Genomic DNA, 16,311 nt, shown 5'->3' with positions numbered 1-16,311 from the left:
TTCAAGGGTAGCCCCACGTAGAGCGCGTTACAGAAGTCCAGACGGGAAGTCACCAACGCATGTGTCACTGTCGCAAGGCAGTCATTCTCCAGATAGGGGCGCAGCTGATGAATCAGCTCCTCGCCAATGAAACAGAGCATTACATTTTTGGAAAACATAAGGTATAGATAAAGGAAGCCCAAATATAACATAAGCAATCCAAGGTATAGTATTTCCCCTAAATGTTTTAACGTTACCTAGAAGAGTCAACTTTAAAGATGTCCATCTATATCCTATGCAATCTGATTCATCAGCTTTTTCAAGTTCAGCTTGATTGTTTGGAATATGATTCTGGGAATAAGTATTCCCAAATAAAATAATAGATTCTGGGCACTATCAAAACTTTCAAATAGCTAGTACAGTATGAGATGGAGCATCTGCAATCAGCCTCATTTCAGACTTCAACCCATTAAATGAATAGCTAGAGAAATCACCAAAAGCTTTAATCAGTTTTGCATCATATCTGGGAAATATTGGAGATAAACAATAAGAACATCAGTATAATTATTCTAAATTCTATCCAATTATGTGCAAATCTATAAATATTGCTGTTCCCTCAAATAACATCCTGGGGGTTCCAAACATAAGTTGAATATCAATGGAGAAAGTGGACATCGTTGTCTGCTACCTCTCCCAAGTTAAAGAAAAATCCTAGGAAAGACTCTTGGTCATAACTTGCGTTTCTGGGGTTGAATTTAAAATGTTTACCCATTTCTGAAAGTCTGTTGTACACAGGTTAAGGGAAATTTTGTTATGAAAGAATATATTTCAACTTGTATTTAATGTCCTGCAACTCCTGATAAAGTTGTGGCAGTTGGGTTATAAGAAATTCGAACTTTTTATTTAGAGATAGTTGTTGCATTTTATTAAAAAAAACATTCTTATAGGCAATAATTCAACCCCATATACTTCATTGTTCTTCCTTTAGAAGCTCAAGAATCACCAGCTAATTTTAAAATACTTGAATAACTCAACAGAAATCTGATTTTAAACATCTCATCATTGAAGAAGCGTTGAAATGTCAGATACCTGGTTTGGGGGGTGGGGGGGGTATTGCAGGTAAATTTGCAAAATTTAAACACTGCAACTCCAAACAGACTTAGAGCATGGTCTGAGATTACAAGTGTATCAATTATAAATGTTTGTTTGGTTTAACAAAGATATAGGAACAAAACCAAAATCTAATTGAAAACAATTATGATGGACAGGTGAAACAAAAATATAATCTCTCTTGCCAGGATGCAAGTTCAGGATAAACCTGAACATAAATTTCACTACCGTTTGTCTTTTAAGAGCAAGCATGCTCCTATCCAATGAAAGATCTAAATCTCATTGAAAGTAATCAAATGATACCAAGTATCAAATATCAACCAAATTGTTAAAAAAGAATAATTATTAGGCCCATACGCATTATCAATTTATTTCCCAACCACAATCAAAAAGAGACTGTAAGGATCAAAAAACACCTGTAGAACTGAGAAAAGAGAACTGCTTATAAATTAAAATTGGAAGCCATTTAAGCCATGTTGAAGTTGCATAGATCTGCTAAAACCAAACTTTTCTAACCTGTATTCATATACAGCCATTAATTGTGTTTCTTATTTAAAAAACCCAAAAAACAAGCTACATTGTTAAGATCTTTTAACTTAAAAAGCACTCTGTTCTCCTTATTTAAATTCTGCAGCCTCTTGACATGAATTCATACTGAATAGAAAAAGAAAATGATAGAATAACAGAGAAAAATATATATTTGCCCAATTCATACATATATTCCCAATTTTACAAGAATTACTCCCTTTTAAATGATAGCGCATACCAATCATTAATAGGATACATTTCAAATATTTTATGCTAAATCTTAAGATGCTTTACAATAAATAAATAAAATTAAAAGGCTGAAAGTAAATAACTCAAATAGTGCCAGCATCCCTTCCAACCCTGTGTTCCCATCACTGAAAATTATATTCAATTAATTCTACTAGAAGCCTGAGCTTGGGCTTTAGTTTCATTGCATTGAAATGAGATGGCATTCATGGTTTATTTATGAATTCATAAGAATGTGTATTATGGATAAATTAAAACTGTTCCATGCCTTCTTATGAATTCTGCCCTGAAAAGCAGGGAAATAAGTGTAAACTCATGCTGAGATTCATGCATAACCAATCAGTTTCTTTGAAAGTATTTTAATCTCTCATGGAATGTGTCTTCACCATCTTTGCTGTTTCGCTTCCAAACTGTGAAAGCACTGAAGACCATCTTTTCCTACAGAAAATTTTGGGGACATCTTGCAGCATCCCTGCAAAGTTTGAAAATGAGGTACTGTTGATTGGTAGTTCATTTGAGAACATGCTCTTCCTCTGTTTGCCTTAGGTTGTTGCAGCATGAAAATGAGGAGCTGCGTCGGCGTCTGGCCTATGTCACCAACAAAATGGAGGCAATGGAGAGAGAGTTAGAGTCTGGTCAAGACTATTTGGAGATGGAGTTGGGCCAGAATCGTGAGGAACTAGAAAAATTCAAGGACAAATTCCGTAGGTATGTTAAAAGAATTTTGAAGGGTTGGGAGAGGAAGACAAGTCACATTTTTTCCTCATGATCTTGGACAGGGGTCTCAAACTTGCAGCCTGCGGGCCAATTGCCGGGATGGGCGGGGCATGGGGGAGGGGCCCTGCGGCCTTCAAAGTGCCAGTGGCGCCCGGGCCAGACGCTGGATGAGCGGCCCACCACCACCGCGGTGGTGGAATACTTGATGTGGCCCAGCCTCACCCAGACTGCCCCCAGGTAAGTTGATTTTGAGACCCCTGATCTTGGATGTACCTTCTGAACGTTGAATTGCCATTTCCAGGGTTGTTGGAAGAAGCATTAAATGTGCATTGACACCTTTATGCAATACATGTTGCCTCTTTCTCACCAATCATAGAATTCTTGTGATCATCCTGGGCTTAAGAAATTGTTTTGGGTGAATGGATCTTAAGCATGGGATGAGGGGAGCAAAATACAATACAAAGTGCTCACAAAGTCAGAATGTTGTCTTACATGTTTTTCATGACATGACTGACTAATTTAACATTACCTAGGACTGATGTGTTAACATTTCATAACTACCACATGACAGAATCTGAATTTGTTTTCTGAGCCAAGAAATTAGTTCTATCCATGAAGCCTACTGGGCTCCATCAAACTTTGTTCTAACTATTTGAAATTAATAGCATTGAGGATGGTGTTGACCTGTTGTTAGAAATTCAGGGGATTCTTCTCTTCCCCTCCCTCACTACTGGTACATAAAAGTGGACCTGTGTTTAAACTTAAACTGGCTTCTTATTTTGGGTGGGCACAAGCAAGTTAGAAACCATGATCATGGCATTAAGTTACTTAGCACTTCACAAGTGTATAGAAAAGGGGTGAAGAAGGAGATGTGGGTGAGGATTTACTCTGCCTGGCAAAAGGTTCTTTTCCCCTGGGGAGGCTTCTCTGAAACTGTCATGATTCCTTGTGCCCTTCTCCCAGGCTTTGGCTGTGACCAGTTTCTCATCCAGCCTGTCCATCTCATGCCTTCTCAATCAGTATTTCACACCTTCTTCCCCTTCCTCAACTTCTTGGCTTCTACAGATGCCCATAGATGGGCAGAACTTAGGGCACACAACAGATGCATTACAAAACTGTAATGTGGAAAGCCAATACAGCTGCTTTCGTGATATGCCTAACTTGGATACTGTAAGGTCTCTTGCAGCTCTTCAATGATGTGGTCACTCTTGTGTTTGTCTCTAGGTTGCAGAACAGTTACACAGCTTCACAAAGAACCAATCAGGATTTGGAGGAGAAGCTGCATGCCTTGGTAACTGATCTGCTGAGCTTTTTAAAGGGAAATGTGGGTGGGCCAAAGTCTGTTTAATAGGTGGATTCCTAGCATTACTGTGTAGTAACACCAGAATGTAGTGAGCCAAGAGTGGGGATAGAACCTGAGCCTGGAGTTGCCAGCTTGGAGAGTGGGGGTGGGGCTTGCCTTCCAGATCTTGGTGTTGTATGTAACAGTCTGGGTTAGTCTGCAGTGCAGCTATGTGTAACTTTGTCTTGCATCAGCTTTTTAGAAGATTGTTGGAGGTATAATAACAATGAGTGGGGAGGTTCATTATGGGTTGTGGGCAATCAGAGTGGAGCCAACATTTGTGTATTGTGTGCATTCATAACACTCATGGCTGTTTCTTCTCTCTCCTCTCTCTCTCTCTCTCTCTCTCTCTGTTTCTCTCTCTCTCTCTCTCTCTCTCTCTCTCTCTCTCTCTCTCTCTCTCTTCCTTCCTATGCTGCCGCTGGCACACATTGGGTGTGCTCACCTCTCAGGCCTCTCTCAGTCAAAGCTGGATTTTTGCAGTTGCGTCTTTTTGTTTGTGTGTTTTTTCTTTTTCCTCTTCACATGTCTCAGCTTTTCCAGTTTTACTGTTGATCATGCATTATTCAGCTCCACTTGCACTGTCCATGATGAGGTCCCAGAAACTGAATCAGCCAGCAACTTGGGTTTGAATAAACGGTTAAGCTTGCGGGGTTGGGGAGTTGGCCTGTTCTTTCCACAGTTCCTAGCCTTTGTTATTTCACCTGGTAGCATACTCTGTAGCAGGAATGAAGTGTACCCTGAATGGTGTAGGAGATGACATGGGAACCTCTTTTTATTACTGCACTACTATCTCTGTAAACAAATGCAGCTCTAATAATTAGCATGTTTTCACTTGCATGTAAGCCATCTCTCATTACTTAGGCTCTCTGTGGTTTATTGAACAATTGCACAGATGTCTAATTGCGCTTGAGCTTCTACATTGAGCTCTGCTAACTCTGGTCTTACCTTTCCACAAACCATTGTGGCTAGTCACAATAGCAAAACATAACCTGTGGAATGCCCTGAATTTTGATTTGGTATTTCAGAAAAGCAGAAAAACCCTATTGTTCTCTCTGGGGAACAGAACTGTACTATCTTCATTATGTCTCCTTATCTGGTACTCATAGAAGGGGGAGCCTTGGAGAGCAGATAAACAAGCCGCAGAGAGATGTGCACTGTCAGGGCCTTTCATTTCTGCACAAATCCAGCATCCCTTCCTGATCACTTTGGGGGAATATCTGTACTTACCTGAGCCCATTCATCTGACATGACTGTCTCTTCTTCCCATGTAAAGGCAATAACTGTGAGGTGTGGTGGGTAAGTAGGGCAGGTTCAGTTGTGGCAAGTTTAGTGAAATTTGCTGCTAAGGCAGGTTTTGGAGTGATGGCCTTTGTATCTAACAGTGCAGGATAGGTATGGAAGAAAACAGTGGCCCAGAATTCTAGAATCTAGTTTTAGGGTCTCCAATTCCATCCATTTTAGATCCCAAATACTATCACTTGGGTAAAAAAACCCTGGAAATAAATACCTTTTTAGGACTATGTAGATGATATAACTCTGACTGCTGCTCACAAGAATAGCAGTTAACGTTGAAAGCAAAATCAGTGCTCTGAGAACCTCAGCTTTCATGTAAGCAGCCAATGCATATTACTTAAGGGCTGCAACCTTATGTGTATTTGAGAGAAAGCCACGCTGGGGGCACCAATACTAATTTCAGAGTGAAGGTGCATTGGCTTGTGCTCTATGTCTGGTCTGAAAGTTAAATGAGAAATGCTTGGTTGAAGTTCCAGAGCAGAACGTCCAATAGACAGAGCATTCTTTCTTCCCTCACCAACTGAAAGAAGAAGAAACTGTGCAGAACAAGAATATATTTGCTTCATTCACATGCCTTTTTAAAGTTATGGACTAAGTGATAGCTGAAGAAGGGGGAAAGGGTTGTTGAGGGTATGGTAGCAGTGAGGAACCTCCCATGTGACCCATCAGGTCTCAGCAAAGGCTCCTCCTCCCCCCAAAACTTAAACCAGTGTGAAGGGCAGGAGCAGCAGGAGAGTTAGATCAGGCTACATCTCAGTGCTGCGCAGTGAGGAGGGATGTCTTATTCTTAGTGCCCAGAATAGAAATGGAGCATTCTGGACATGAAGAAAGAAGTTGTTCTGAAGCAGAATCATGTAGGTTGATAGACCACCTTCCCCTACAACATCAGATAATTGGTTTGGTATTGCTATCATCACTATAAGAGAAGCTGTTCACAGTTTCTCTATTGAATAGGAGAAGGTTTTGACAAAAGAGGATATGACTGAATGGGAGCTGGACTGAACATTATTCCTGTTACTGTTGGCATCCCTTCAGTGCATTGAACCTGTAACTAGGGTTTTAGTTTTTACAGATCTTGCAAGTGATTGACTCTGTGTAGCATTTGAGCCCTGTCTCCCTTCCCTTCTTATGGGGGTGTGGGGAAGGGGCTGTTAATTTTCTAGAGTTGGGTGAGTTAGAGTACAGATTGTTTGGAGGAATGTAGGGCAGGATCAAAGACCATTGAATGTTGGCTCACAGGACTCATTGCTTCTAAATGCTTGTGCTCCAGATTAAAAAGGCTGAGATGGATCGGAAAACCCTTGATTGGGAGATTGTGGAGCTCACTAATAAGCTTCTTGATGCCAAAACAACTATCAATAAACTGGAAGAGCTTAATGTAAGTAATCCTTCATTCAAACTGTGTTTCCAGTACCAAGCAATATTGCGGGGTGGGGGCAGGAAGAATCAATGGCTTGCATCCTTCCTAAACAACAGAGATGCAAATCAGAAGTTGGTGCTGAAGCTGTGTGAAGAACTGAACATGTCAGCCTCTCTGTGGATCACAGGAGTAGAGATCCCAGGGGAAGACCTGTAAAATAAAAGACTTGAGACTAAGTCTTAATTGGGTAACATAATGGAGCTGATAGTTTGCAAGGAACCTTGGCATTTGAAAATGATTGGGTTGCCTCATCAATTTGCCATTAGAGTAAACCTCTTTTATTTGAGCATTTGGTACTACTTCTGTTATCGTATTAGTTATTTTATTAACTAATTAGAATACATTGTGCTGTGGAGCAGATACAGAGGTATTTTTGCTATTGAGCTATACCCTAGTCTACCAAAGAATTCAGTCCTTGCCTCCAGATAGGAGAAAACCTGGTCCTTAGCTCAGCAGCTGACAGGGTACCTTTCTTTAAAATCATAAGTGGTCAGTCCTTCCTCTTGCATTTTTTAACCAATTAGCACATGAAGAACTTACAGCTGCTTTAATTAAATCACTGAACATTAACATGCATATAAAAGCTTTTTATACATTTTATTATGCAGTGTATACATATTTATTGTACATAGAATAAAATCCAAATATACTATGTCTAAAAATCAATGAAAATAAAACTACTGAAAAATATACTTGTGTGGTCTAGAAATGAAAGTCACTGAGTTCTAAGAGAGAAAGGTATATTTTTAATGAAATAATTCATTGACAAAATAAGGCTGTAAGCATCAAGTAATGTTATTTTCTTGAACTTCATCAGAACTCGACTGCCAAAGTTGAACAGCAGCCAACAGACTTTAGCTGGTTATCTACAGTGTTAATTTGTTGAAGGGAATAAAGAAATGTTTGAGAAAGTCCTTAAAGATAATTTAGTATTTTTGGCCATAAATTAGCATTTTTTAGGAAAAAACTGAACGAGGTGTCAGTGGTGGCACCTGACTGGATTTCTGTTGGCAATTACCTCATTTTTCTGCCAGAGAAGACTGAGAAGAGAAGGCGATGGAATCAGAATTGATCCTACCATTAGCCAGGAAAGGTGGCCAGTCTCAGGTGGCAGATTCTACAGTACCATAAAAGGGCAGCAAGTTTTCAGATACCTTTCTTTATCACCATGGAGTGCCTTTTTCATTTTCTGGCTCAGGCAACAAAATATCATGGACCATCTCTAGATGTGACTCCCCAGTCACTGTGTGTTGTCTTGACAGGAGCGTTACCGACTGGACTGTAACCTGGCAGTGCAGCTCCTGAAGTGCAACAAATCTCACTTTCGGAACCATAAATTTGCTGATGTGAGTAGAAACCTTGAGGGAGCTGGGGTTGAATTACTCTCTGCAGAGATCTTGTCTTGGGAATTGTTTTTGTTCCACACATGGAAAAAGTAAGAGCAGTTGCTTGCTTTCATTTTGCAATGGGACTTGGGCAGAAGAGACAGTAAAAGGCAATGAATAGCCTGTCGTGTCTAGTTTGCATTGCTTCCCAGCTGCATTTCTGTTAGTGGGAAGGAGGAAGCTGTTGTCATTGCCAGATCAGTCTTGATCTTGATAATCTGATAGGTGCCTGGAATCTGTTCACAGACTTGCAGGCCTCTGTCTGAGTTTTCCTTCTGTTTCAGCTAACCAGTTTTGTATGACTCCTCAGCATACTACTGAGTTCTAACTAGGGAATTAGGCATTTCATAGAGGAATTGGTTAACCTGAGATGCTTTTAACTTTCAGATGGAGGGAAATTCTCCCAGCACTGCCCAGAGGTTTACAGCACTTGGGCATTTTCCAGGTTTCATTAAATATAAATACACAAGGGTTCTTAGCACTCTGTGGTGCAGTGATTGGTCCCTTCTTGGGACCAATCTTATATTACTTATACTACTCTCAAATCCATTCCAAACCACAGCACCTGATGATGGTAATAAGTGTACAAATAAGAGCATAGTCAGATAAATGAACAGCCATAGTAGTAAATGTGCAGGATGTCTACCATTAAATGGGTGCCACACCTCACTACAAAATGATCTTCAAAGATACTGTTCTCCATTTCAGAACTCCATCTAGCCACCAGTATAGCTAATTTTGTTACTCATTTTTCAATGAATGACCAGGATGCTCCTCAGAATGGGCATCTCTGAGATCAGCTGGTGCTGGTGTTTTCTAGCAGTCTTCCCTCTGAGTTTCAGGTGATTTTGTTTTTGTCAGGATATTGATTTCATCATATGGATGCTCTTTGTTCAAGCAAGGTGCGTCTATCATTTATTGCTACAATGTGCTTTTGTTTGTCCTTTTATTGAAAGAGGAGCTGATGCTTCATAGAATTTAGAATGTCAAATCTTTTTTGGGAATTTATTTGTAAATATTGGTGGTATTAAAGGGCATAGGCTTGGTCAGCATTAGTGGTTCTATGGGACATAGAAAAGAAGGTGATTTCTAAGGTTTGAAGGCATCAAACCTTTAAGGTTTGGTATTCACTGCCAAATCATTATTAAGTTTTAGGGGGAAACATATTAATGAATGTCCCACACATAGTCTGCCAAAGATATGAGAGCCTCATCAGCCTGTCACTGAGAACTGCAGTCCATGTGTTTATTGAACACAGCTGAGGTACTTGCTTAAGCTTAACATACAAAAATGGAAGCCCATATAGTTACACTGCACTTTTTCAGGTTCATTGTTCACTTTAGAATGCCTCACTAGTGAAGAAGAAACAGTGGTTAACAATCATGTGGCACATACACCCATCCAGACCAGGTGTTCAGCCCTTGACTAAGGGAAACATGACTCCTCTTGGTCTTTACACAGTTTGCCACTTCCAGTTTTATATCATCATGGATGCAAGTGATTAGGGTGGTCTGAGGGAGGAGGAGGGTCTGGCTGATTCTTCCTCTGGAAGTAACAAGTGCCAGGACAGAAATTGATTCTCATTCCAGGGCAGGCTGCCAAGGCGGGTTTATAATTACTACATGTTTCCTGGAGCTTCACATCCTAGTAGTAGGGGCTGCTCACTCAATGCACTGCAGCCACTGGCTATTTTTTTCCACCAATCAATAGCACTGTGTTGGCCTTATATGCACCAGCAAGACGTTCACATTACTATATATGCTTCTCTGCATCTTTTCTATGTCTTGTTTCTCAGGCCTTGAGCCAAGGGAAAAACTAGAATCTTCTGTCATTGGGACAGGAATAGAAACCTTCTGAATGCCTTAGTGCTTGATGGTTTGCATGATATCATAGGACAAGAAGTTTGGATTGGGTCTGCAGTGTCTTCCATATACAGCTTCATGCATCAGTTTCACCCTATTAGCTCTGCTGTTTTCCACATGACATCTTGGTTTCTGTGTAACCTCCTTTCTCCTTTCTCCATAGCTTCCTTATGAACTGCAAGATATGGTTAACAAGCACCTACATAGCACTCGGGAGTCCTCAGGTCCTGGCCAGGAGGCCCCTCACACCTTAGCCCCATCTGATGTTGTACCCACCTCAGTCATTGCTAGAGTTTTGGAGAAGCCAGAATCGCTGGTGCTGAACTCGGCCAAATCCAGCAGCGGCAGTTGCTCTATGGCTGAGGATGTCTTTGTGCATGTAGATATGAGTGGAACGCTGCCTGATGCTTGTCCAAGCCCAGGACAGCCTGGAAATGAGCTAACAGAGGGATTGAGACAGCAAAACGGGAGTTGCAAGCCCCAGAGCTGCTTAGAGAGCCTACCTGGTGAGGTGCCCACTTTTGAGAAACTGAGTCCCTACCCCACCCCACCCCCTCCCCATCCCATGTATCCAGGTCGCAAGGTGATTGAGTTTTCTGAAGACAAGGTGAGGATCCCAAAGAACAGCCCCCTGCCAAATTGTACTTACGCCACACGCCAGGCAATCTCCTTGAGCCTGGTTCAGGGGGAAGATGAAAACTCTGACCGGCAGCGCACACTTCCTAGCAGCCCTGCCTCAGAAGGCCAGCGCTCAGCCTCCAGTTGCTCTTACCAGCCATCCCCAAAGGTGAGTCGAGCCCATGGATCCACACAGAGCAGCCCCTTCAGCAGCCCGCCGCAGGTTCCCAGTACTTTTGCCAGTTCAGCCAGCTCAGAAGAGGATTTGCTGGCTAATTGGCAGCGGATGTTTGTGGAAAAGGCTCCCCCTACCACAGAGCGTGTGCTAGTGAACCGCACATCATTTAGCCGTGACACGGCTCAGGAGCTCCAGAAGCGCTTCAGCCGCTCCATGCAGGAGTTGGGTCGGGCATCCTCTGCCTGCTCAGATGGTGAGGAGTCTGTCCAGAGTTGCAGCTGGACTGTGAGCAGAGACTCGAGTTTGGACACAGACAGCACAGAATCCCGGGCTCGCCGGAGTCACTTTTCGTCTGACTACGGGACAGACTTCTCTCAGGATGAAGCCCGCAAATTACTGCAAGAGAGTGGTAATGAGGTGTTGGCAGAACCTACCACTTCTTCACCAGAAAAGCACAAAGACTATGTGGACCTGGATTCACCTGGGAGCCTAGCTGAAGAACAGGAAATGCCGTTGCAGGGAAGTAAGGGAAACAGCCAAGAGAGCATTTCAGAACAGAGCAGGGAGTGCAAGAGCAAGCCACCTTCTGGTCGCCCACATCGCAGCCCCAAGAGAATGGGGGTTCATCACCTCCATCGCAAAGACAGCCTGACACAGGCTCAGGAGCAAGGTAACTTGCTCAATTGAGGGCAGGGAGGAAGACAGGCCTTGGCTGCCCAGGAACAGTGTTGCATCCAATTCCCAAGGGCTGTGCCTCTAGTCCTGAGGTCCAAAGGATGACCATCATGGTACTCCTCACCAGGAATTCCAGGCCATTTTTTATATTTATTGTATTTTTAATACAAGTAAAGAGTAGAGACGGCTCTTTTGCAGCACCGTGGCAAAACACTTGGGTGTACACCAGCACGCCCCTTTGTGCTAGTGTCCACATCTCTTGCACTCATTCCCATTCTGTCAAACCCAAGCTTTGCCTTCATGCTCCTGTTCCTTGCTAATGCCACATCCCATTATTGATTCTGAGTTATCCTAGGACCCCTCAAGTCTATTCCTTCCTTTTTGATTTTTGTTTAAAAAAATAGAAACACACTGTCCCTGTTTTTTCCCCCTAAATCTTTCATGAATTTGCCTCGTGATGGCTTCCATGGGTGGGGACTCTCAGTTGTGTGGTCTCTGTTGCTTTTATTTTGAGGAATTTGCTTTTGTTTCTTCCAGTTAGTATGTGGATATTCATAGCTGTGAAGAGTGTGGATGATGCTCTGAGGTCACCTCTGCTGTTTCCTTGTCTCCTGAGTCATGAGCCAGGCGTAATATGTACTGGGAGTGCATACTTCAGACACTGAAACCAAGGGCTCCTTCTGCCAGACTGAGCCTCAGAGCTTCTCTCAGTCACCCAGCAAAACTAAGCTGGACTGTTTGCCATAATGGGCTGGGTTGTGTGTATCTGTCTCTGTCATGTCAACTTTCATGTCAATAGTCTTTATCACATTTCGGTGGTGTTAGACTATGTATGTATTTCTACTTTCATTTAGGTCCTGGCTTTTAAAATATGCTGGTCTCTCTGTAGTAAATGAGCAAAGAATCTGCAGCAGGAGGTAAGAGAGAACCTGCTCTGCAAGAAATGATGCATCTCATTGCTCATCTTTGGTGTTACCATGGGTGCTTCCAAACAGAGGGCTCATAGCACTACCAGTTGAAAGACCTTGGGCAGCTATTCTGTCATTTTTTCCCCTTAATGGAATTTCTGCAGGCTGCACTAAAAAGAAAAAGTGATAGGATAAAGCATGGGGGGTGTCACAAGTGGAACATGTCATCTGAACTCCTGTAAATTCCATGAAGCTGGGTAATAGTATGGATAAATGTGTTGCCTGGAAGCATGGTTTATGTCTAGTCTACAGAATTCCTAGGAAGAAATTGTTATTGGTTAAATCTAAATAGTACAGCCAGCTTGCTTCTCGATGGCTGTCCTTGGCACAAAAGAAGATGCTTGTTCTTGTTTGCCCCTTGGAGATGGCTGATGAGGATGGGCATTTCCATGTGGGTTGGGATATAAATTGACATGAGTGCCTTTCCAAGGCCTTATCCAAGGTCTGAAATTACCCCTACCCGTCTTGATTTGTCTTTTATGTGTGTGCAATGTTGTTTTTCTTTTGAAGTATGTTTCTGTGTCGTGTGCATGTGCACGCAACTAGAGGGGGGGATATAGGGTGGGAAGGTTCACAGTGTTAGGAATTTTCCACTGAAGACTCATGCTCCTACATCTTAATTCCCTAGCCTCTCCTAGTATGTTTGTGCAACCAGGGCAATGACTATGCTTCTGGGCACAATTGCCTTGCAAGCTGCTTTTGTTCAAGTGAGGTCAATATGATCTTCCACTAGAAAGTAACCCAAAGCCTTTCTCTGCAGCACTGGAAGTCTCTTCTCTCTTGTGAATACCAGCAAAGCAGCCTAACGCTGCCAAGAAAATCCCACTCTTAACCCTACAGGACCAACAATTTTTCCTGAACATTTCAGCTTCCACTGGATAGCTGCCTGTGTTATGCTGGTCTGCCTGCCTGTAGGCTGCAGGGTTTGGCCATCTCCAGATCTAGCCAGGATCTGCTGTGTGTTAGCCTTTGACAGTCCAGCCATCGCTAACCTTTGATGTGGCCTCGTCTGAATAATTGTTATTTGGCTACTCCTTTGGTAAACTGCTAGCTATTGCATCTGCGTACTGGGGTGTGACTCAGTATTTTTGGTTCAGCTGCTAATAAATTGGTGCTAAAGATGGATATCGTTTAGCTTACATGATGTTCCCTCTTAATGGTCTGACTTTTACAGCTGGCAATTGCTTGATCTGTTCATTCACTCACCTGCTGCAACCTTTGATTTCTTGGCCCTTCCTCTGCTCTACAAAGGGCAGAATCTGTCTCTCCCTGCTCCAGCCTTCCTCTCTTTCAGTACTGGAATAGGAAGGCTATAGAGAGCTTGATGGCCTCTTCTATGTTATCAGTATTGGCCAGAAGCAGTACTGAAATAAAACTTATTCCTTAGAATCTGGGCCCTTCTCATGACCTTGTTGGTTAAAATGGAATTGATATTAATGCTTCTCACAAAGAAGAGAATTCAGAGCACAGCCCAGTTCTTTCTGTGGCTGGCTGCAAAACTGCATTCAAGGCCATCTGAAATTGATTGATACAGCCCCAGATTGACAAGGGGAAATGGGAAGTAGTGTTGACACAAGGCTCCTTTTGCCTTTAATAATGCTGGAATAAAGGTTGGGAGAAAGTGAGGGAAGGAAGGGAACCATCCTTGAATGCAGCTGAGCAGTGCCACTTACTTCAGGTGAGACTGAATGGCAGCAAAACCTGCAAGGAAATTGCAGAAGAGCAGGTGGGGGCTTAGTCCAGGAGCAGAGTTCTTCCTGGAGTTCCTCTTGCACAGTCCTGCATCTTGGCCCTTTATATCTTGCTCATCTCTGGCAGTATTATCTTGGGCAGCTTGAGTTGCTGTCTGTAGCTGCCCCACATTTACAATTTACTCAAGACTGTTAATCTGTGACTAATATGTTTTTCTGAAATTTTCAAACTGATGATGTATATTTTAAAGCCAGAAATAAACTATTTTAAAATTATGCCTTTGTAGTCTGTGTTGCTGCTGAGAGTCAAAATATGACCAGAAGAAGCCATCAGAACAAAAAGACTCTTGCTGCACTCCAAGCAGAGGTTTTTCCCATTGCCTGCCACCTGACCCTTTTAACCAGGAATGTCAGGGATTGAAGCTGGGACTTTTGTATGCAAAACAAGTGCTGTGTCACTGAACTCAAGCCCCTCTGCGTAATCATACAGCCAGGGTTAATTGTCCTCATTTCCATTTTCACTGCGCTTACTTTGAGAACTTCTGCCATATGTGCTCCTGCTAATTTAGAATTTGCAATTGGGGTTGAGAGCAGGTGCTTGTTACAGAATGAGGCATATCTCTATGTGAAAGTAGAACACATACTTTCATTGCAAAACATTGGGGGTTGCGATCCCTTTCTGTGTAACTGTTCTGGCCTTGCTCTAGATTTCTCTGTTTTCTGTATTTCAGGCTGGGGAAGACTGATGGGGAATAAACTTATCGGACTCATCCAGTGTGGCCAGTAGTTATGCATGATGGGAGTTGTCATAAAAAACATCTGGAAGAGCCAGATGGGGAATGCTGATTTAAATCATGAGTAGGTGGTTGCAAAAAGTCCCAATGAAACTGCAGTATACTGCTGCCTCCTAGTGGTTCTTATGGCTTATGCTTTATTCTAAGAAGGTATTTAAAGCAGGACTGCTGCTTACTATGCGACCTTGATCATGCCACATATTACAAGTCCTGGAGATGGTGAACCTAACTCTTACTGCTTGCTTGTGATCTGTCAAAGCACTTATCTTTGTTATCCTCTGCATTGCTGGAGCATGAGGAGGTACTTTTAGTTGCTTTGTCCTTGAGCCATTGGGATACATTTTAATCTGTTTTTCCTTATATATGGGCCTGTTACTAATGGAGGGGTTTTGCAAAGAGGGCTTTAGGTTCAAATGAACAATAGTTGACTTCCCTCTCATGTGAAAATACTTTTTACTGTCATAAAAGCTGTGAACTGAAAGAGGTGCTTCCAGTGGAAATAATTTAAGAGATTTTTTTGTATACAGCCTAAAAACCATAGAATAGTAGAATTGGAAGGCCAGAAGGCCATTGGCTCCAATCCTATGCTCAGTGCAGGTCACCAAGTAAACCATCCCTCTCACATGGCTGTTCAGTTGCACCTTGAATGCCTCTAGTGTGGGAGAGCCCACAACCTAGGTAATTGGTTCCATTGTTCTACTGCTCAGGAAATGTTTCCTGATACCTAGTTGGCTTCCTGTAACTTGAGCCCATTATTCTGTGTCCTGCACTATGGGATGATTAGGATGAGATCCTGGTCTTCCTCTTTGTAACAGGCTTTCAAGTACTGGTAGAGTACTACCATTTCTCAGTCTTCTCAAGGATAAACATGCCCAGTTCTTTCAATCTCTCCCTAAAGGGCTTCGTTTCCAGTCCCTGTATCATTGCTGCCCTCCTCTGAACCCTTTCCAGCTTGTCTGCATCTTTCTTAAACTGTGGTGCCCAGAACTGGGCACAGTGCTCCAGATGAGGCCTAACCAGTGCTGAGTAAAGAGGAACTAGTACTTCACAGGATTTGAAAGTGATACTTCTGTTCATGCAGCCTAAAATAGCATTTGCCCTTTTTGCAGCCATATCACATGTGTTGGCTCAGATTCAACTTGTGAACTACAACAATTGCAATACTTCTGTTCACTTGGAGGAATACAATATGAGGAATACTTGTTGAGCCAAGTATTCATCTTGCAGTCATGCATTTGTCGCCCCCCCCCCCCCCCCCCCGGTGCAGTACTTGGCATTTGAATTGCATTCTGTTGTTTTCAGGCCAGTGTTCCAACCTATCAAAAATACCTTGAATCTTATTTCTTGTCTTCCAGGGTATTGGCTATCCCACCCAGTTTTGTGCCATCTGCAAACTTGATAATCATTCCCTCCACTTCCTCATTGAATTAATAAAAATGTTGATGAGCACTTGGGCCAGGACTGAACCCTGCAGTATTCCACTTGTTACCCTTCCCCAGTTC

General features: G+C 42.5%; 1 protein-coding gene and 1 long non-coding RNA gene across 5 annotated transcripts in view; both read left to right on the top strand.

The window, feature by feature from the left end:
* The window catches only part of TJAP1 (tight junction associated protein 1), a 63,717-nt gene extending 49,426 nt beyond the window's left edge, over positions 1-14,291 (top strand). For 3 of the 4 annotated variants that reach the window (XM_044449160.1, XM_044449333.1, XM_044449247.1), the window contains 6 exons: positions 2,410-2,571; positions 3,805-3,871; positions 4,375-4,404; positions 6,489-6,596; positions 7,901-7,984; positions 10,049-14,291. In XM_044449160.1, the coding sequence (XP_044305095.1) occupies positions 2,410-2,571; positions 3,805-3,871; positions 4,375-4,404; positions 6,489-6,596; positions 7,901-7,984; positions 10,049-11,368 (1,771 nt within the window). In that variant the 3' untranslated portion in view covers positions 11,369-14,291. The remainder of the gene's footprint in view (positions 1-2,409; positions 2,572-3,804; positions 3,872-4,374; positions 4,405-6,488; positions 6,597-7,900; positions 7,985-10,048) is intronic. The other variant, XM_044449417.1, reaches the window with a different exon arrangement.
* Positions 1-14,938, top strand: part of LOC123033100 — a 22,677-nt gene extending 7,739 nt beyond the window's left edge. The window contains exons 2-3 of the long non-coding RNA XR_006416573.1: positions 12,443-12,447; positions 14,927-14,938. This is a non-coding gene — a long non-coding RNA (uncharacterized LOC123033100). The remainder of the gene's footprint in view (positions 1-12,442; positions 12,448-14,926) is intronic.
* The last annotated feature ends 1,373 nt before the right edge of the window (positions 14,939-16,311 follow it).

This window comes from Varanus komodoensis, unplaced genomic scaffold (genome assembly GCF_004798865.1).
Source record: "Varanus komodoensis strain SLA01 unplaced genomic scaffold, ASM479886v1 scaffold1, whole genome shotgun sequence".
Taxonomy (NCBI): domain Eukaryota; kingdom Metazoa; phylum Chordata; class Lepidosauria; order Squamata; family Varanidae; genus Varanus; species Varanus komodoensis.
The sequence above is the reverse complement of the archived record's forward strand: the minus strand, read 5'-3'. Positions and strand labels throughout refer to the sequence as shown.